This window comes from Meriones unguiculatus, chromosome 3 (assembly GCF_030254825.1).
Source record: "Meriones unguiculatus strain TT.TT164.6M chromosome 3, Bangor_MerUng_6.1, whole genome shotgun sequence".
Taxonomy (NCBI): Eukaryota; Metazoa; Chordata; class Mammalia; order Rodentia; family Muridae; genus Meriones; species Meriones unguiculatus.
In genome coordinates, this window is record NC_083351.1 from 34,950,184 (window position 1) to 34,971,116 (window position 20,933).

Here is a 20,933-nt window from a genome sequence, read left to right on the forward strand (position 1 = left end):
CAAGCTCCTGACATGTGTCCAGCACTACAGGAGATGTTGGTAGCCCTCCTATTCTTTGATTTGGACTTCAGGCCAGCCTGATATGGTTGAAACCCACGTCGGAAGTTGACAAAGAATAAACCCTGAGTTACAGAAAGCCTGCTGTGAGGGAGGTCTGCCACTGGCACCTGGGGAAGCCAGGACTCAAGTTAGTGCCTGGGAGGCAAAGCCCTAACCCAGAGCGGAGACGTCGTGAGCTCAGGCCACGAGCTGTGCTTCAGAGTTTTCTGTTTGTCTGATTTTCTGGTTGGGTTACTGTTTCCAGAGGGTACTGGACCCAGGAAAAGAATGCAACCATTGCATTTTGTCCAGCTTCCTGACTCAGGGAAAAAGAGAGCTGGAGGGAGCCAGAGCCCCGCAACGCCTCAGGTTCCAGGCTCCATGCTGCTGGCCTGGGGAGGCCACCATCTATAGCCACTGGATCCGAGAAGCCAAGGTCCGAAGGAGCTTGCTAAGCCTGGGGGCTCCTGCTGGAGCACAATGGAGGGCAAGTGGGATGGGGGTTTCCCAACACTCGTTAGGAGCTCGGTGCCTGGGACCATCCTGGCACGTCGGTGTGAGGATGGGGCAAGATGCTTCCTTCCCTTGCTTCAAGGGAAGACCGAGGCACTGGGACACGAAGACAGGCTGGCTCTTCCTTTAACCTGCCCTGTGACTCTGCCCACAGCCTCTCCTGCCCTTAGCTTGGTACGCCAGGCTTTTCTATCCACAGCGGAAGTTGAAGTCGCCGTAGACCGCATGAAGGCCTCTTTGGCCCCTGAGAGGTCTGTGTTAGAATGGACACCACCTGCACTCTCCAACCTAGTCCCTGCTTCCACCCCAGGCTTCTCCAACAGGGCAGACTTGCCCACCAAGGTCCTAGCTGTGGCCTCTTTTGAGACGGTGCCCACCGCAGCTGTCCCTCCCAGCCTGACCTGCTCTAGACCCTCCTAAAAGAGCCTGGAAGGTAAGGCTTGCTATGTGGCTGGACTCTTGAGTTGTGAAAGGAAGACACAGATTCTTTGCGTTAGTCAGTTTTTTGTTTTTCTTTTCCACCCACCCCCTTCACCCTGGTGGCTCGTTCCTGGGTGTTTTCCAAACATGAACACAGTGTGACTAGCAGTCAAACTCCACGTGGGCCTTCCTTTGCCATCCAGAATCCCCACTTGCCGTGTGACTCTAAAGCAACTTTTCTCCTGGGCCTCAGTTTTCATCTCTGTAAACTGGGGCCAACAACCATGCTCAGAGGCTTGGAAACCTTAAGGATCCATGTAAATGGGAGGTTGTGCTCTTTGCACTTGGGTGAAAAGTCTCAGGATGGTCTCAACTGTCCTGTACTGTGGTCTGACAGTTCCCAAAGCAGTTCTGAGCTGGGATGTTCTTTAAACAAAAGAATATGAAGAGACAGTCGTCATTTTAAAAATCTTTCATTCCTCTCGCCTGCTCTTTTTTTTTTTTTCCTCCTTGCTTCTTCCTTCCTTCCTTTCAAGCCTGGCTTTAAGTCTCCCTGTAAGTCCTTTATTTGTATCTCTGCACATAGACTCCTTATAAAGAAAATTCATTTGTTCAGGGTCACCGCGTGGTTTTTCATTAAAAACAAATTACCCGCATTCAGGGAGGACATCTGGGCTTTCGGGCTCCCATTAATGACTATATTTCCAGCCTCCCCGGTCTGGTTGGGCTCCTCTTGCCTGTCACCCTGCCTTCCAGGCCCCAGGAGGACAATGAGAGTGACAGTCAAGTGAAAGGGAAAACATGAAGGATGAGGGCGAGAGGCAAGTCCCCTGAGAGGGGAAGGAGGGAAAAGTGAAAAAAATAAATAGCTCAAACAGAGGGTAACAAGGGCCATTGTTTCAGTATTTCCAGAGAGCCGCCAGAGCAAATACTGGAAGGACCAGGGCAGCGATTAAGTGGAGCTCCAGCCCTTTTTAATTACACCCTGGACCCTGAGCCTAGACTCTATTTCTGGCTAGATAAGTGAGGAAGTGTGGTAATCAAGTAAGTGCTGCCTAGGAGTGTCTGCTGTGTGTTGGGACTGGGCACGGTCCTCTTCCAAGAGCTCCAGGCGCAGCCTGACCCCAGAGGCAATCAGGAAACACAATCCAACATAGTCCAAAGCTGCTTGCTAGCAGGCAGAACATGGTTGGTGGCCTGGGGTTGAGCGGACCATGGGCAAAGCCCTAGGGTGCGAGTAAGTGTTGGTTAGCCTAAAGCAAACTCAACAGTGGCAGACAGATGGGGGGGAGAAAGGACCATCTCAGAATCTGAAGTGTAGCTCCCTAGCACCCCAGCAGGATGGGCTTTCCCCAGGTCAGGAAGGCTGCCTCAGGGAAGCACCAGGGAGGCCACGCTCTTCTCCTGAACCCAGTGTCTATCAGATAGGCTCTACACCCTTTTAGTCTCCAGGGGCACCAAGGCTGGGGACGCTTGAGATAGGAGATCTAGATCTTGCTCAGCCTGGACCGCTCCCAGATCACCCATGGAGTGGGTCCGAACAAGTTACATCACCACCCAAGCGGCTAGCTTGTGTCTGAACTAGGCTGGACGGTCCACTCTCACAAGGCGCTTTCAGTGGAAACGTGGGTAACCAGCGTGTGTCAGCCATCTATATGGGCAACACCATGAAGGTTAGCCGGTGGGTGGTGGTTTGGTTTCACTTGGGAACATGCTTCTCCCGGAGGGCAGAAGCCGAGCCATACTGACTCCCACTGCTCCGTGCAGGCTCTGGGCTCTGGAGAGAAGTGTCTCAGGTGCATTGAGCTAGAGGGATTGGCTGCTCCAGCTGAGGACTGACAGCTGACAAGGCCTTGGAAACGGGGCTGTGGATGCCATCGAGCCAAAGAGGCAAAACAGAGACCAGAGCCAGTTCAAGGACCGGAGTGCAGACAGGGCCCTGCATGTCTCGGCCCTTTCTGTGTACCCCATGTTCTGGCCCTTTTTTTTGCTCATTGCCCCTCCTTCACGTCTTGCTAGGTCCCTCCCATGCGCAGGGACAGTGGCACAGATAGCTCTGAGTGCTTTGGCTGGCTTCTTACTTCCCCACCTTTGAAAATGGCAGTGGTATGTCTCTCATGTTTACAACCCTCTGCAGAAGCACCTGTTCCCTCCTTTCTGCCTAGAACCCCCTGGCCAGGCTAAATCCCTGCTGTATGTTCCCAGAGTCCCTGGGCTTCTGTGACACCACACTCTCTAGGCTCTAACGATTTCAGTAAGCTGAAGGAATGAACTGGGGGATGCTGACACCTCATTTTCTGAATGCCTTGCCTTTATTCATCACGGTCAATGGGGTTTAATAGGAAATCAGGTTTTTTTTCCAAAACTCCTCCTCCCCAGACATCCTAGGACCATCCTGTGAAGCCCCTTGCACCTTACAACACAATAATTACAGTGCATTATTAATTTCTGCTCTAAAATTACAAAAAGCCTCAATTTAGATTCTTGCTTTTGGAACCGCTTGACCGTGAGTGACAGGAGCAATGATGAGCTGTGATTTCTTAGCAATCACGGTGTGGACTTGGGAACTTTTACAAAGTGAGGCAATCTAATCTAAAATAGTTTTCCAGTGTGATGAAATTTTTATGAGCATTAAATGTAATAGTTAATAAAGGTTAATGTTGCAGCGTGCAGGCATTTCACACACGTTTATTAATGCTAGCCTGCCGGTTTTCTTTGTGAATTTTAGAGGTGAGTACTTTTTCTTTTTCCTTTTTTTTTTCCAGCCCTGAAAAGGAGCAGACCTTCGGCACAGGGCCTGTCTGGGATCCTGCACCCCTGTTTACAGTCTTACAGGATACCCCAGGGAGGGCTGCCTGCAGGATCCCCAGTATGGCAGGGCTGACACACATGGATAATGTGAGAAAGAAGCAGAAGGAAAGCCGGGCGGGAGTGAGTGGGGCTCCTCAGCTCTGAGGGGGCAGACTGCTGATGTCTAGCGGGCCGAGGCCGGTGTGAGCTCTGGGCTCTCCCTGGCGGTAAAGGCAGGGGAGACATGGTGGGTGCTGTCTGGTCTGACGCCTTCTATGACAGCAGCCCCCTCTGTACCACCCCATCCCCTGGTAAGCTGGGCCCGTGTCTGCTCTTCCGTATTTGCCCCCAGGCAAGACTTGGTTAGGTAGGCAGAGGAAGCTGCTATGTGCCCTATTGGCTGGCTATTTTTTTTGTTGGCAGTGGTACTGGAAGGCATTCACAGAAAGATTGCCCCGAGTCTTAGGCCTGGAGTCAGCAGCTTTGCAGTGACTGTGGGGTCAGGGGTTAAGAATGGCAGTCCTTCCTCAGTCCTGGACTCAAATCTAATCTCTCTCATCAGAATCTGGCTTGATCCTCAGGCCCTAGAAGCTGAAGGCCCAACAAAACCATCCATTCTTCTTAGAACTCCATGTGCCTTCTAAGCTCCTCTCTGTACCAGCCAAACACTCCAACCTCTTAGCAGGAGAAGGCATCAGGCTCAACCTGCTCCATACGTATCCAGGGTGCAGGACTCCCACAAATGCTTTCATTCCATCTAAAGCAAATTTTGACCATAGCCCTTTGATCTACAAGGCCATTACAACGTTTACTGCTTTCAAGGACTATCATCAGTAGAGGGTCTGCAGTGGTTTGAACCAGAATGGTTCTTATAGGCTCTTATATTTGACTGCTTGGTCCCCAGTTAGTGGAACTGTTCAGGAAGGATCAGAAAGTATGGAAGGGTGTGGCCTTGTTGGAGGAAGTGTGTCACTGAGGGTGGGCAGAAAAAAAAAAAGCCAATGGCAGGCCAGTTTTCCCCCACTCCCACCATCTGCCTGAAACTTGTGGATCAGATGCGACCTCTCAGCTACTTTCTACCTGCTGCCTACTACCTTGCCATGATGATAACAGACCAACGCTCTGAAACACTAAGCTATCTCCCAATGAAATGCTTGTTTTGTAAGCTTCCTTGGTCACGGTGTCTCCTCATGGCAATAGAAGAGTAACCGAAACCTTGGGTGGAAGGAAATTTGGTCAGAATTTCAACATAGCCTCATATACCATGACTGGAGCCTTGGGTCAACCACTACCATCAGAGGAGCCAGAGAGCTGGGAGCCACTGGCTGTGATCCAGAGAAGCACTCAAGACAAAGTGTCCTCATATACCAGCTCCAAGTTCCCCTAGTGTGGTAGCCTTTCTGGCAGGACGAGGATTCCTGGCTTTGGGCTGAGAAATCTTTCTAAGCCAGGGACGTTTTATGATTGTCCTGTGTGAGCAGATTCCCAGAACCTGCTGAGGCCTGGTGTATGTTCCTTCTCCACCTTCATGCTTCTGATAGAACAGAGCTTAGCAGAGTTCCCTAAGGTTCCAGATTCCCAAGTTTCTGGGCACCCATTCCTGGTGTGGTGGTCCTGAGAGCTCATCCTGCCTCCAAGGCAGCTTTGGGGACCTTTCCAGTGGAAGTGTGGTAAGATCCTCACTTCTTCGGCCTCCTTCAGTGACACCCAGGAGGACCTCCACCAAGTCCCATGTGCAGCCCTGAGGGGCTTTATCATTTTATAGCCCCAAATATGAAGAGAACTTGGAAGCATTTACTGCCCACTCAGAGTGGAGATGATGGGACTCCAGCGCTCCCTAGGCTGGCCAAATGACATCAGTATGGACACCAGGCCTGGAGTGGCAGAACTAGGAAACCCCCTGGGGTGCATTAAGTCCTGTTTCCCCACCCACTGTCTCCTGTTTTAGGAGCAAAAAGGCCCAGGATCAGGCCACAAGGTCCTGAGGGTAACGTCTGACAGTTGGAGAGGTAGAATCAGAACGCAGGACTCCTCGGCACAGGCAAGGCCCTTAGGCCCCAACAAACTTTTTTATTTGCTCTTTATTTTTTGCTTTTGTATCACCTTCCCCTCAACTGTAGCAAGACCTCAGAAAGCCTGTGAGGACTGCCAGTTTTTTCCCCAAGCCCAAAGACACCTGGGTGGATTTACTTACATAAGATGGAGCTGCTTGGGATTCTTGTGGTCACCTGGGGAGGACATAGAAGCCCCAGGTCTCCAGCAGAGCACTGCCTCATGCCCTGGCAGTCAAGGGGGGAGGGCAGTGCCAGCAGAGGCCCTTTGTCATCAGGCCCGGCTGGCCTCTCCTGCTATACTCTTCTAGCCCTCCAACGCTTGAGACCCAGCTGCTGCCAGGTTCTCTCACGCTCTCGTCCCCCTGGGCTTGCAGATGACAATAAGCAGTAAAGGGCATTTCTGCTTGCCAAATCCAGTCTTCAAGCTCTAGCTCCAATGACCTCTGAAAACGCCTCCCCTGATTGCCTGTGGAGGCCATAGGACAACCTCACGGGGGTCGTTCCCCAGGAGGCACTGTCCATCAGACACAGTTGCTGCCCTCAGGGTACTCTGGCCAGCAGGCCCCAGGGATCCTTTGTCTCTGCCATCCAGATCTGGAATGACAAGTGTGTGCCGCTATGCCTGGATCTTTTTGTTTAATGTGGGATCAGAGGATTGAACTCAGGTCCTCATGCTTGTACAATAGTATTTTATTGATGAGTCATCTCAATGCCATAACTTTTAATATAAAACATGAGATGATTTTTTTTTTAAATCTATCTCCCAAACTAGGCTGTGAACTCCATGAGGGCAGCAACTGGGTCTGAAGTGCCACACTGGATCCAGAACCAGCACTTAGTGTTTCTTAGAAAATGCCTGAAGAATGAACAAGTGAATGAGCCACCTGTGGCTTCATCCTGTTTGTGTCTTGAGTTCCCTCCTCCATTCATAGCATGGCAGGATGACTGGAGGCCACAAGAGGGCAGCAAAGAGTCAGAAACAAGCAACAGGTGTGCGCTCTGGGGCCCAGACCCAGCCCAAGCCAGAGTTCCCATAGAAGGCCCAGTGAGAGCTCACTGAAAAGCCTGTGTGGAGGGGTAAGATGTGGATGGCACTCAGCTTGCAGACTGAAGAGAAAAAGCCATTCATTCCCTAGAGAAAGCACCCAGAAGGTTGTGGTTCAACCTCCCAGCAGATGTCTGAGTCTCCACCACATCCTTGCTGGCTTCTGTGGGCCTGTTCGAAGCATGTCCAGTTCACTGAGCTCCCATCTAATTGTGGGAAGGGTCTTTACACAGGGTGGGGATAAAGCGTCCCCTACATCATCTGTGCAGAATGAATTTTGCCCCCATGAGTGACACATGACAGAACACACAGGAACCCCTGGCTAACCTTGCCCACCTCCTGCAGGTCCCAGCCCTTGCCCTCACGCCTGGCTAGCAGAACTCAGAGTCACGGTTAGTCAGTCCTTTCTCTCCTGACATCCTAATCCCAGGGCACAGGGCCACGTAAGATTCTATAGCAGAGAGAAATGAAGGTTTAAGAGATGGAGAATTAAGGCTACTGATGAACCGTCCTGAAGATAAGGCCTGGGCTGAGTGATAAGACAGAGGTAAGTGCTGGCTTCCTCCTAGGAGAAGAGGAAGGTAGGGAGAGAGAGAGAGGGCAGCGCCATGTGATATGTGCAACACTGCCAACCTTAAACGTGAAACAATGGGCCTGCAGGCCAAGGGATGCTCACGGCATCCACAATTTAGCAAAGGGAAGAAAACAGGCTCCCCCTAAAATGTCCAAAAGAAACACAACGCCGTTAACACCCTGATTTCAGCCCAGGTGGACTGTTTTGGGCTTCTGACTTCAAGAACTGGAAGAGAAAACATTTCCATTGTTTCAAGTCACTGGGTTGTGGTAGTTTGTTATGGCTGCAGCAGGAAGTTAATACACTTAAGACTTGGAGAAGACTTGTCTGTGTAGGGAAACAGAAAGGTGTGAATGAGCCAGCCAGGCTGGCAGGGAGGAGCTGAGGAAGCCTCAGGGGCTGAGGTCGAAGGAGCTGGTCCCTCATCACTGGGGCAAAGAACAGGCTGCCCCTGCCCCACCCTGGCAGCTTGTTCCCTTCTGGTTCCATATGCCTCTTTTGCCCCTTGTCCTCATCTACCACCTCATCAAGAGACTAGAAACCGTTATTTCAATGAGTAACTTAAAAGCAAGGCTTTTAGAAGTACTGTCTCCCAGTCCTGGACTACTAGAGTGCCCGGGCCCGTAGGGACCACAGGGATGGGCCAGGCTCCTTTGCTCTGACAGGCCTCCCGTCTACCAGCTTCTGCATCTGCAGCAGTGCAGGGAAGATGAAGACACTGTCAGTCCTGTTGGTACCTTTGCCTAAAGCTCCAAGTGAGCCAAGTGAGGGGCTGGGGAAGGGGTCCCTGATCCCTTGGATGATTCTCAAAGATGCTTTCCTTGTTTTCAGACTCACTGAAGCCAAAGTGCAATGAGCTCCCCTCCCCACAGTCCAGGGTGTTTAAGAGCTCCAAATGCCATGTCAATATCTGTTAGGTTGCACAAATATCTTCAGGCAGGCATCTGGTACTTACTCACCGATCAAGATACTGTGGAATCTTTGGTGCAAAACTTTTGGCATTTGCTGAGACTTGATGAAAATAAAAACTGAAAACTGTCTCCACCCCAGGCTGATATAATATGCGGGCTTTGCTTTCTCTAATATAACTGATCTGCAAAGTGTGTGCAAACACCTCAGAGAATTGGATGCCATACTCTGCAGACACGAAGATGCCCCGGAGGAGGAAGGGCAGATAGTACCTCAACAACACCAGGGCCCGGATGCAGGACATGCCAACAAGCTGCCACCCCATACAGAACACATTAGGCATTTTTTTTCACACCCCGAAGATCAGCTGCCTGGGTGTGCCCTAGAGGCAGGCCCTCCTCTGTGTGTCCTGAAAGCTAATGTTATAAATGGAAGGCCCCACTTAGTGTGGGAAACAGTGACAGCCAAGCGTTTCCTAAAACCCATGGAGGCAAAGAGCCATGGGGTTTCCGGTTTCCCTGCAGATTGCACTGCAGGCCCACGGCAAGTATGAGAGACTGATTCACACAGCAGAAACGTTCATCCTGGTGTGGCTACCTCAGAGCCACGAAACCAGATAACAGCTTCCCTGGAGTCTTGTCAACTCTTTTCTCAGAACATGCGAGCAGGCCCTTCATGGCTGTGGTAAGCGCAGCTCATCTAGTAAATACCTTGTGGGCTTAGAAACCTGAGCGGTTAAGCAGCAGAAATCTGAACAAATGCGAGCTCAAAGCCCTCAAATGGACCACAGGGTAGACACAGCCTGGTTCTTAGAACTTGACGTGGAAATGCCGAGAGAAGTTGGCAGATGTGATTAAGTTGGGAACTTGAGCTGTGAATTCCCTTGATTACCCACACGAGCCCCAAGTACTCAAGTGCCCTTACACGAGAGAAGAAAACGGTGATGTGGTGACTTGGCCTTGGGGTGATGCAGCTCCAGCAAGGAAGAAGCTGGCCGAGGGAGGAGAGGGACAGCCGCTTCCCAGGGAGTAAGACTGGGCCAGCACCAGCATTGCGGCCCAGTGATACTGATTTTACACTTGTTACAGGAACGGGGAGAATGTTCTCATCATTCTGAGCACTGCCCTTGGGAGTTTTTTTTCTTCCATTTGTCACAGGAAATTAAAACACAGGCCTCTCTGCTTTGCCTTGCCTCTATCCTCTAGCCAACCCTCTCAGAGAACACCTAGAGCCTGCTGGTGCCCTGATGGCCCCCAGGCTTAGGAGGTTCCAGTGAGAGCAGCATGCGCCACAAGGCTGATGGGACACAAAGCCCCAGCCCCAGGTGGGACACTCCTGGAAGGCGTGTGGAGCGGTGATGTTTGTGCTCAGGCCTGAAGAGTGCGGTTGGATTGCAACAGACCAAGGCGGGAAGTGGTCCAGTCAAGGGCGTGGAATGAAGATCACCGACAGGTAGGAGTGATTGACTGGGTGACAGGGAGGGCTGGGAGAGGAACCCACGAAGCAAGCTAGGGCAGACCTTGGCAAAACATGGGGGACAGCCAGACCACTGCTCTGCTGAAAGGCAATGCCGTCTGTGCTAGGGCACAGGCCATACAAGAAACAGGTTTGGAGACAATGTAGAAAAAGGACACGACAGTAGACAGGACACTGAGGACCAAGAACTAAGCTGTCTTGGTCTGGCATAGTAAGTGCTGTGGGTGTGGGAAAAGAGAAAGCTCAGAGTCAGGCAGGAGGAGGAAGAGGAGCAGGGACAGGATCAGGGGAGAGATGATGCGGAGAAGGAAGAATTCTGGTTCCTGGTCAGCAGGCTCCCCAACCATAGTTCTCGTTTCCTCTCTTTAATCCTGTGGTAGGGGATTGGGTCCCAGAGCTCCTGTGTCCCCACGGCAGGAGACTTGGAGACTGTGCCTTTGCACAGCCGTGTGATTCCTGCCGCCATCCCTACTGGATGAGAAGCAGCTGCCATCCTGCTCTGGCCTCTGCCAGGCCCATAGCCATTTGTATGGGGGGCCTGGTAACTAGGGCTGGTGGAATGACAGGGTCCGAGGGCTGTTCTGCTTAGGTAAGCCAGAGAAAGTTTGGCTTCTCGACTTGGTCTCTGGGCTAAGGGGATGGTTTCTGGGAGGGCCGTCGGGGTGGTGGAATCTTCGCCAGCTCTAACTGGGCGCAGGATCCGGGGCTACTGCAGCAATCCCTGCTTAGAGAGCCCACAGGCAGCACAGCACCCCTTGCTGGGCCACATTCAATGGCAGCTTCCTGTTGTCCGCTAACTTCTTTGGGTCCCAGCCATTTAGAGAACTGGGTTACACCCTTGAGCCAGCCCACCTGACAGAGCTGTTCTAAGCACAGAGAAAGGAATTTGCTCATTACAAAGCACCCCACATAAATGTGAGGGGGCATTCTTGGGTGTGGTCTGTGACCCTAACTGCTAAAGGCTGGGCAATGAGGAGCCCAAGAGTGAGGTGGTGGTGCGTACCACCTCAGCCTGTACCCTGCACTTCTCTGGCATCCTTGCTGCCACCGGGCCATTCTTGCCACAGATAAGGCAAAGCTTTTGCAGTGCAACCTGGCAGGCCTCCCTGGTGTTGGCAAGGCCCAGGACAAGAGTGTTCACAGAGGCCATTTCCCATATGTCTCATATTTAAAAGGCATAAATCAAGCTAACAAACCGTTAAATGAAATATGCTTCGTCCTCCTACCTTGTTAAATGTACTGCGCACACAGCTAGGCCAGGATGAAATTTTGAATTCTGGGGCCCCTTGGCATTCTATGCCAGGGTGTGCAGTGTGGGAACCCCACTTGCTTGTGCCCTCACCTGCTCCACTTGTTGCCATGTGAAGCCCCCCCCCCCCACACACGCGAAGCCTTATATACCTGCAGGATACTTGCATTACACTCAAGCTTATTCAAATCCCCACCAAGAGCTCACATCCTGGGGTTTACAAACTGGCCATTAGGACACCTTCAACAGGATATCCCCGAGGAAGAGCCCGAAGCTCAGCTTGTCTGGGTGGACCTCCAGAGTAGAGGACTGAGCCCCTTGGTCCTGTAGATCACCCTTGTCCACAGGATGGGTAGGAGGGGTAGGGAAGGGGGCTCTGAAGGAACGGTGATCTTTGCTCTTGGTGTCAGAACTGGGGAACAGGTTTTAATGCCGTTCAGTTTAGCATCAAACGACAAACTCGGTAGTCAGCAACCTGTCTGCCTTGAAAACTTACTGTGCTCAAGCTCAAGGGACAAGGCCACCAAGAGCACCTTGGGGGCTTCCGTGTGGTCCATGTTAGACAGGTTGGGGAGTAAAGGAGATGTTGGGGGAGGGAAGGAAGGTTAGGGAAGTGCCCCACTAGCTGGCCATGCACCCCTCTGGGTTCTAGCATCCAGTCTGGCTGACAAGGGACTTCTTAAGTGTCACACAAGGACCTCTACCCCTGGTGCCCTCCCCAGTGCAGCCACAGCTCTCTGGCCCCACTGCAGACCCAGCTGCAGAAGAGGCTGGGCCAACCTCTGCTGACTTATTCAGGTCGACTTCTCAGAAGCACGGAGGCCACCTGGCTGCTCTGGGGCAGGGGGTGCCCTCCCACAGCAACCCCATCTGCCGCCTGCCGCGGAGCCGCCGACAGCGCGAACTCACCAGGCACCATCCCTGTCAGCGTCGGTGCAGAGTAGCTGCCCTGTCCAGCGGGGGGGACGTGCGGAGGGTACCCAGGGAGGGTCGTGCTTGCCAAGTCGCGGCCTGAAGAATCAGAGCAACAGAACACAGGGTGAGCATCTTTGCAGACTGCCACTTGTCCACAGCTCCCGGGCATCCTGTGTATTTGTCACTTCTGGACACTGAGCACCGGCATGCCCCATTCCCCATGTCACCCATGCATGCTCATACACTACACACACACACACACACACACACACACACACACACACACACACACCAGTGGTCATGGTTCTACTTGGTAAGACCCAGCTTAGAACTGTGGTCTACCTCTGAGAAACCAGAACCCCTCAGGGAGGTGGCACAATGGCAGTGCCACGCACCAGGCTGTGTACCCCGTAACTGTGACTTGGGCTACTCTGTCTTTACCCTGCTGCCTCTGATTGGTTCTCAGCATACAGCCCACCCTCCTCTCACATACAGCCTCCTACCATTGCTCTTTAAAGACAGGCCTACACATCTTCCTCCACTCCCAACAGCCTATGGTGGAGCACCTCAGGACACCCACCCTCAGTCCCACCACGCTCCACATCCAGTCTTGTGTTGCATTTTCCTTCCTAAGACCCAGAGATCTTCCTTTATTCAGTGAGCATGCAGGGTGCTTTTCCCAACCCCTGCTGCTACCTCATGGAGGTGAAGGCCCTGACCCTCAAGTGCAGAGAGTCCCGTTCCCTGCAGCCTCCCAGCTCCTTGAGGGCAGGAATGACTTCATGTCATCACCATGGCCCTGCTAGAGGAATGGGAATCTATCAAGAGTCTTTCTCTCTGTTGAGGAATCAGTGCAAGAAGAGCACGAGGACTCTCCTTGGCCAGCCCACGCTGACATTTTGGAGACAAAACAGACCTTAAGTGGAAGAAGGTGTCAGTGGGTTAGGTCTCATGGGACCCATGGCAGAGCAGATGCCTTTCTGGCACATAGTAGGAATTTTACGAACAAGTCTTCAGGGTAACCAAACCCAAGGTAGCAGAACACCATAAGCAAGGAGAGACCCACTGTGCCTCTTCAGGAAGGAGCAGGGCCCATGGTCCTTCAAACATTCCTGCAGGTTATAGATGACAAGGAGTTGATTGCCAAGACCCAGGGGCCAAACCTTGGGAGAACACCGGGTTCTGTGATTTTTGGACCCTGAGAGAAGACTCTTCCCTTGGAGAAAAACTGACAGCTTATCCTACACGGAACGGGCAAGGCCACTTTGTGAAATGATGGGGGAAATGATGTAGACTTGGGACTAGAGTGTGGGCACTGAGCATAGGTAGAGCATGTGGGAGCCAGAAGGAGTAGGATGATGAGTGACTGCTGAGCATGAAGAGGCAAGATGGGTTCCAGAACACTTCTCAGTCTCTCCTCCAGCCCGGCAGCACATGACTAGAGAGTCTGAGTCCAGCCCCGCCAAGAGGTGGCCAGAGGAGAAGGGTCTCACTGACCAGAGCACAAGCCAGAATGTAGCATGAGAACACAAGCGTGCCCTCAGTGAGTCAACATTCCTTCGAGGGCCATCATTCAGTGACCAATAGAGGCTACCCCACCCCACAAGTCTGAACCCCAGACAGTCCCAGACAGCGGCCCTCTCCCTGCCCTGCTCATTGCCTCCCAGCTTTGGGCTGGTACCTTGGCTCAGGTGTCATTACAGGAGATGTTGGAGTTAAACACCCCAGGATTAACTCTGGGAGTCCCTCCTCCTCTGCATCAGTTGCATCTAGGCAATCCTGTCAAGGAGGGCCAAGCTTGCAGGACTTGGGTGAGTTGAGGAGGTTTGCCCCGGTTAGGCTTCCTGCACCTCTCTGCAAAGTCAAAGCTTCAAGTCAAGTCCTTGCATCTCAAGGTCAGAAGGACACAGAGCTAAACCATTTTAAGTGAAAGAAGCCAGTTGGCTGGAAAAGCAAGGGTCTTGGGAGTCTGTGCAGTCCCCTCCACTCCTGTTCAAGAAGAGATTCAAGAGGGAGCTCTGGAGACTCGTGCCACTTTGCAGATGGAAAACTCAGACTTGGCGGAGGAAGGGAGCAACCGGCTTGTGGCCCAATGAGACTGTGCAGAGCTGACACCTCAACCCAGTGCCTGCACCAGCCCAGGGCCTTCTCATCCTCATTCTTCCTTACAGAGTGACTGACCGGGGTGGGGATAGGGAGAGCGTGAGCATGTCTCAGAGCAGACTACTCAGCACAGGGCTGAGGTGTCAGTAGCCAGTCTGTAAGATAGCCAGTCAGGAGCTACTTTGGTGAGGGGCTTTCTCAGGAATCATGGCAGCATCTCCACCAAAGAGGGGGGCACCTCTAGCAATCAGGGAGCATTTCCACCCATGTGGGGAGCATCTCCAACTCTGTCCCTGTCCCCAGTTCTCAACGATTGATAGCAACTGTAAGCAATGAACACTTGCAGAGAAACCATAAAGCACAGGGCTCTGGCAAGAATTTTGAAAAGGTTAACTCCTCCAACTGTCAACAACCTTAAGACGTGATTCCTTTCTTACAGGAAAATGAGATGTCCTGGTGAGCCAGTGTCGAAGTCTACATGGCTAGCCAACCTGTCCACTCCATTACCTTGCTACGGGACTGTCTGTACTTCTGGCCACAATTCCCGAAGTCCCGTCTCTCAGCTGGGACACTGTCACCATTTCTTATTGGCTCCATCTTCCAGAAGGAAATTTGACTATATAGATTTTGATAGTGAACATGTTTTTCTGGGGTTTAAGACAATGGGGGGGGGGCTAAACCTGTCTCCTGGAAGGAGGAAGCTGCCGTGCTGCAGCCACCCACGTAGGGTGCATGCTCATGCCCTTCCCAGGTGCCTAGGATGGAGTCAGGCAGGTGCACCTGTGGAAACTCAGTGAACCTGAGCAGGGCTGGGCCTGAACTCCTGAACTTCTGCCTCCTGGGATCCAGCTCATTCTTCAACAAGTGTCTGCCCTTTGGGTCATGTTTGGTCAATAGTTTTTGCTGCTGGTACACACACGTTAAAACCTTGATCCCTCAAGCAAAGGTTCAGAAAGTCAGAACCTTGGCAAAGCACTCGACTCAGAAGGCCAGATGAAAAAGCAATAAAAGCAACTTAGGGGAAAGGGGAATCAATAAATGAGAGGGAAAACAAGAAGGCAGACACAAAAGTGAGGCCAGTGAGGCCAGTAAAGTCTATGGCCAGGCCACTCGGAACCTGCTCAGTCTCATCTGAAAAGGCCACTAAAATAGACATACCTAAGCCAAGATTTAAAACAAGCCCCATAGAATTAACGAGATAAAGAATGGGGAAAGCTATAACTGAAATCACAGAAGAAATAATATTTATAAAGAATATACACTGAATACTTATAAATAGGAAATTCTTAACAAAAAGGCACAATTTTCCAGGAAAGCATAATTTACCCTAATTAACACAAGGGCAGCTAGAAGGTACTGATAGCTCAATAATCTTGGGAGAAGTAGAACAAAGGCCTTTATTTTAAAAGAAGAGCCTTAGCTGGCCGCTGTGGTGCACACCTGTAATCCTAGCACTCCAGAAGGCAGAAGCAGGTGGATCTCTGTGAGTTCAAGTTCAGCTTGGTCTACAAAGCAAGTCCAGAACAGCCAGGGCTATTCAGAGAAACCCTGCCTTTGGGGAGGGGGCACCAAAAAATATCCTTGTCCACTTAGCTTCATGAGCAAGTTTTATTTGTTCTTTTTTGGGCAACTTGTCTTAAATCTTCAAAGGATACAGTCTTATGTTATTAAATGGTCCAGTCTATAAATCTAGAGAGTCTTCCTAATTCATTTCACCAACTTGGCATGATTGTGATGTAAGCACTTAACAGACACAGGAGAAAAAGTAAAGAATTAAAGGGGGTTAGTATCATGATTCATTCATAAGGTACCAAGTTATTTCATTCTTGCTACTATTAACAGTGGTAACAAATGTCCACTATCACACTGATTGAGCAATGTGGAGGAGAAATGGCACGTTATAACCAAATGAGTTTTATTCCAGGTATGTAAGGATGGTTCAATATAAAAATATTTGTTAGAACTTCCTATCATTATAACAAGGAAACAAACAAACAAAAAACCTGCCTGACTGTATGAAAGAGATGGAAAAGACACTGACCACCATTCAAGATTCATTCCCTGCATGTTAGTAAGAATCTAAGCACAGGTCAATTGTACACTGATTTTAAAATGGTCCATATTATGTTATACTTCATTGTTGAAACACTTGGAAAAATTTCTATCAAAGTCAAGAATATAGCATGGAAATTTATTATCAAGAAAAATTATTATGAAAGTTTCATTCAATACAATAAGACACGAGGACTAAATGTGGGATTTGGGAAAATGGCAACCAGAATTACAGTTAGCCAGATTTTTCTTGGACCTGGGAAATCCTAGGACAAGCAGCTCAGCTGCTAGAACTAGTGAAAGAGTTGGTGGGACAGCCATGTAATGGATTGATATCAATATCAACTTTTAAAGACTGAGTAGCTCCAACCACCTCGTGAGTTAAGAAGAGCCTTTGGCTTCGTCTTCCGAGGCCTCCTCAATCTGTGCTTCCCCAGTTTCATTAACTCCTGCCAGGCCGCCCGTCCCCTCCCACCTTTGCTCAGGCTCTTTCCCTTATAAGCAGCCTTCTTCCTGTCCTACGCATGTGACATTCAGTCTATTCCCCAAGTCACCTGCAGGAGCCTGCTCTCCACACAGCCTTTCTAGTCCTTCTGATGTCTGTTTCCTCCAGAGGTTTCCCTGTCCCTCATTCCAGAGCAATGGAAATACCCCGGAAAGGAATGGACAAAGCTGAAGTGATGAAATTTTAATGGCAAAAATGCTTTGTCCTAATGACTCCATGCAGGAAGAAACAGAAGGAAAGAGCAGGTAGGTAACTCATCCACAGTGGCAGGAAACCCGTCCAGCAGGAAAGAGAGATCAACTTTGAGCCCAGGGCTCTGGGCCCCAGCCTGAATAATGAGAGAAACTGTGGGGGACAGTGAGAGAGACAGGTGGCTGGCAACTGGGAGGGTGGGTTGATAAAGTGAGCACCAAGACCAGATGATCAGGTGACACTGCAGAGAGAGAGAGAGAGAGAGAGAGAGAGAGAGAGAGAGAGAGAGAGAGAGAGAGAGGAAGCACTGAAAGTCACAATGGCGATTACTGTCAGTCCCCAGGGCAGGGTTGTGTGACGCTGGTCACAAAGCAATGCTCAATAACATTCTGGAAGGGGAAGGCATGAAGAGCACCCAGGGCCCTGCAGCTCCAGAACCACCTCTGCTTCTGAACCTCTGTGGGATCCTGGGCAAGTCAGACTACCCCCACCTCCAGCCTCAGTTCCCCCAACTTTAGAAAGACTTCTCATCAGCCTCGCAGTGACCTTAAAGTTCTTGCTGGCCCAAGTTTGCACACACATGAAGGGCACTGGCTGTGAGTGTAAAGCTGTAAGTGCTTGCAGCCTTAATTTCCCCTGTAGGTGTGTAGTGCCGCCTGTCAGGCTATATGCATGCCCTGGGCTGCTGGCAGCAGACTCTTCCCAAGTACAGCCTCGGTGGGGCTTGGCGCCAGCTCCAGCCTTGTCTGGCACTTGCTATTGTACTGGCTCGTTCCTTCCATTTCAACAACGTGCCCTGTGAGGAGCTGGCCAACGGTGACGTGTGCTCTACAAGGAAGCCTGCCTCTAGTCTCCCGGTTCCTAGGGGCTCCTTTGTGTTACCCATGAATCCATGATTTACTCAGGACACTCCAGAAACAGAGCTATACGTGCTCCCTACGGAACATGCAACCTGTTGCTGGGAAAACCGAGGAAGTCAGACAGACAACTTTTTGTGTCACCCCAATTTCCTGCACTTCTGCTGGGGACCAGTCAGGATGGAGGCTGTTGATGGGCATCTTCATCACTGACACAATTCTATATGAACCAGGGCAGAGGATGAGCTCCAGCTTAATACAGTAGAGAAAACATCAGAATCGTGAGGAAGAGTGTTAACCCTCCGGCTGCTAGCCCTGCTTTATCACCCACCCCTGTGTGAGATCCTGCTCCAGTGTAAGCCTCAATGTCCTTACCTTCAAAAAGAAACACTTTACCTTTACTTCTGCCATCTTGAAAAAGGAATGGTGACCTGACTCCAAAACTGTACCAAGGATGTAACTACTTTTAAAAACTAAGGAAACAGAAAGGAATTCTCTTTGGCTCTAGTTGAACAGAGGGGTTTTCTGCCCCTGTAGGGTCACAGCTGTGGGCCTCGCCTTGGACAACAGGGTATGAGCAGGCACTCCCCAGGTGACCTTGAGGCATGAGTGTGTGACTGGATGTGACCCTGTGCACGTCTGATGTCACCACTTAACCTCTCCTTCATGAAGCAGGGACATAGAGCTGAGACCGACTCTCTCCTCCCCCAGGTCAGCCAGTTTCCAGAAGACCCCCAAAGGCAAGAAAGCACAAGACAGGCCCTGCACTGCAGTGTGATCTGCTAAGGCATGGATGACTGATGCAAGACTTTACATGTGTGGCTTTTCCTGTTTTATTCATATTATCATCCTCATCAGTACTTTATCATCACCATCATCCTCACCACTCTGCCTGGAGCCTCCAAGGATGCCCGTCTGAATCCAAGACGAAGTTGTATACATCCTCAGTAGGAAACAAAGTTCAAGGCTCAGATTTGCTATGTTGGCCTCTGAGGACTTTCCTGGCCTGGAGCGGTGGATCCTGTGACCCCGAGAGCAATGGACATTTCCCCTGCCTGTTCCCTTCTCCATCACTCGCCTCATTCAGTCCAAAGCAGCTAGATTCTACAGCTCTTGCTTGGCTAATTCAGGCCTTCAGGCTGGTAGGCCAAATCAACACCTCAAAGGCAGCAAGACATAGAAGCTCACACTTATGTCCCTTCTCTCCAAGGAGGGGATAATTTACATCATTTGCAGGGCTGCTATGGTGCTGGTGCTGATAGCACACTTGCAGATAACTGAACTGAATGAATTGATTAGGTTCCTGACACACAGAACTCCCATGAGTGAGTACATCTTGTCCAACTTGGGTACCCTTCTCCTAGAAAGAGCAACCAACCCTAGCCTTGCCTACTAAAAGCAAGAAATTCTGGAAACTTTGAAACTCAAGGCAAACTCTTTTCAGTCCTGAGAGGAGGGGCCAGACTTGGGACCTACCGCTGAAGTACCACTGAGGAAACTGAAACCCAGAGGCCTGACTGGCTCAAAGTCTCAGACGAAGTGGCAGGTGAGGGCTTCACCTCAGGTGCCTGATGCCTAGTGAAACTCAACTCTTGCTGGATCATTCCCAAGGAAACTGGACTCCCAGATGCTAAAACTTCTGTGGAAGTCTTTATAATTAAAAGCATGACACCTATTGATGACTAGGAAACTAATGGGATGGACAGGGAGAAGAGAAATAGACATAGTGTTCACAGAGCTTCAGCCCGGGGTGAGGAAAGGACCCCAGCTCCCTGGGGGCACATGGAGACCTTATATGTGGTGTTGGGTAACCCACGAGCCATTTGGGACAAAAACCAGATTGAGTGAGTAGACTCTTTACGGCCCTCAGAAGAACATACTCCACAGGCCTGAGACTATCAAAAAGCGGCATGCAAGCTGACACAGCAGCTGAAGTCCCCTCTGGGTTAGGTGTGCAGACAGGCCGCGAACAACGACTCAAAGCCAGAGCATGAGTGCACGCCACCGCAGCATGACTCAAGATGGACCCAAGACCTGAGCGTAAACACGGAAACTGAGGACTGCTCCGAAGAAAAACATGAACATCTACGACTTGGATTAGGACAGGCTTTCTTAAAAATCATGCAAATAAAACAAACAAACAAAAACAGGAAAATTAAAATTATTAATTATTATTATTATTATTTTGCCTTAAAGGGCGTCAATAAGAAAATGAAGATGAGAGGGTGTGGTGACACATTCCTCAGATCCCAGCACTTGGGAGACAAAGGCAGGTAGGTGTCTGCAAGCTCAGAGCCAACCTAGTCTACATAGTGAGTTCTAGACCATCCAGGTCCACATAGTGAGACCTATCTAAAAAAAAAAATATATATATATATATATATATATATATATTTTTTTTTTTAATTATTAAAAAATTTTAAAAAGAAAAAAAAAGTGAAGATAATCCACAGTTTGGGAGAAAATATTTGCAGATCAGGTTTTTCATAAAAGGCTTCATCTAGAATATATTTAAAAACCAGAAATTATTTTAAAAAGAGAGAAAGAAACATACCAATTACAAACGAGCAGAAGATTTTCATAGGCACACAGATAAAAAGGAGCAAATATAAGCCCAGATTAAGCTGCTCAGCACCGTCGGCCATTAGGGAAATGCAAATCAAAGCCGAGTGACACAGCGTTTCTCCCCCACCAAGACGGCTGCATTAAAGAGACATATTGCAGCCGCCCTCCACAGCCAAAGGAAACTGGATTTCTCATCCCCTGCTGGAGGGAATGTGAGACGGTGTGCGTACTTCGTAACGGCGGTTCCCCAGAAGGTCGGGCATAGAGCTCCCATGTTACCCAGCAATATTTTGAGTTGTACAACCAAGAGAAATGGGACCAAGTGTCCCTGGGGAAACCTGTATGGGAGTGTTGGTAGGAGCACTGTGTGCGATAGCCAGAAAATGAAAATCCCCGATGGACAAACAAAGTCCAAGGTTAGAGTCCAAAAGACTTACAGAAAGCCTTGGAGGGACATGTGTGTGTGAATTTGGATGTACAAGTGAAGGGAAGATGTGACGTTTTGGGGGTGCGTTTGGGGGAGAGGGCATGGCCGCCAGAGGGCAGCCTTACCTCCAGGGAGGAGGTGCTGGGTTGGCTCTGTGAGGGTCAGGCCTGCAGGGACAGGAAGCCCCCAGAACCACTCTCACTTCCACACATCCTCCCCAGTTACCTCTAGAGCCAATGGAGACCTCA

The 20,933-nt window shown here is 50.4% G+C and overlaps 1 protein-coding gene across 4 annotated transcripts in view; it reads right to left on the reverse strand.

The window, feature by feature from the left end:
• The window catches only part of Pax5 (paired box 5), a 184,451-nt gene that overhangs the window by 31,439 nt on the left and 132,079 nt on the right, over positions 1-20,933 (reverse strand). For all 4 annotated transcript variants that reach the window (XM_060379851.1, XM_021645981.2, XM_060379850.1 and 1 more), the window contains one exon: positions 11,979-12,080. In XM_060379851.1, coding sequence (XP_060235834.1) covers positions 11,979-12,080 — 102 coding nt within the window. The remainder of the gene's footprint in view (positions 1-11,978; positions 12,081-20,933) is intronic.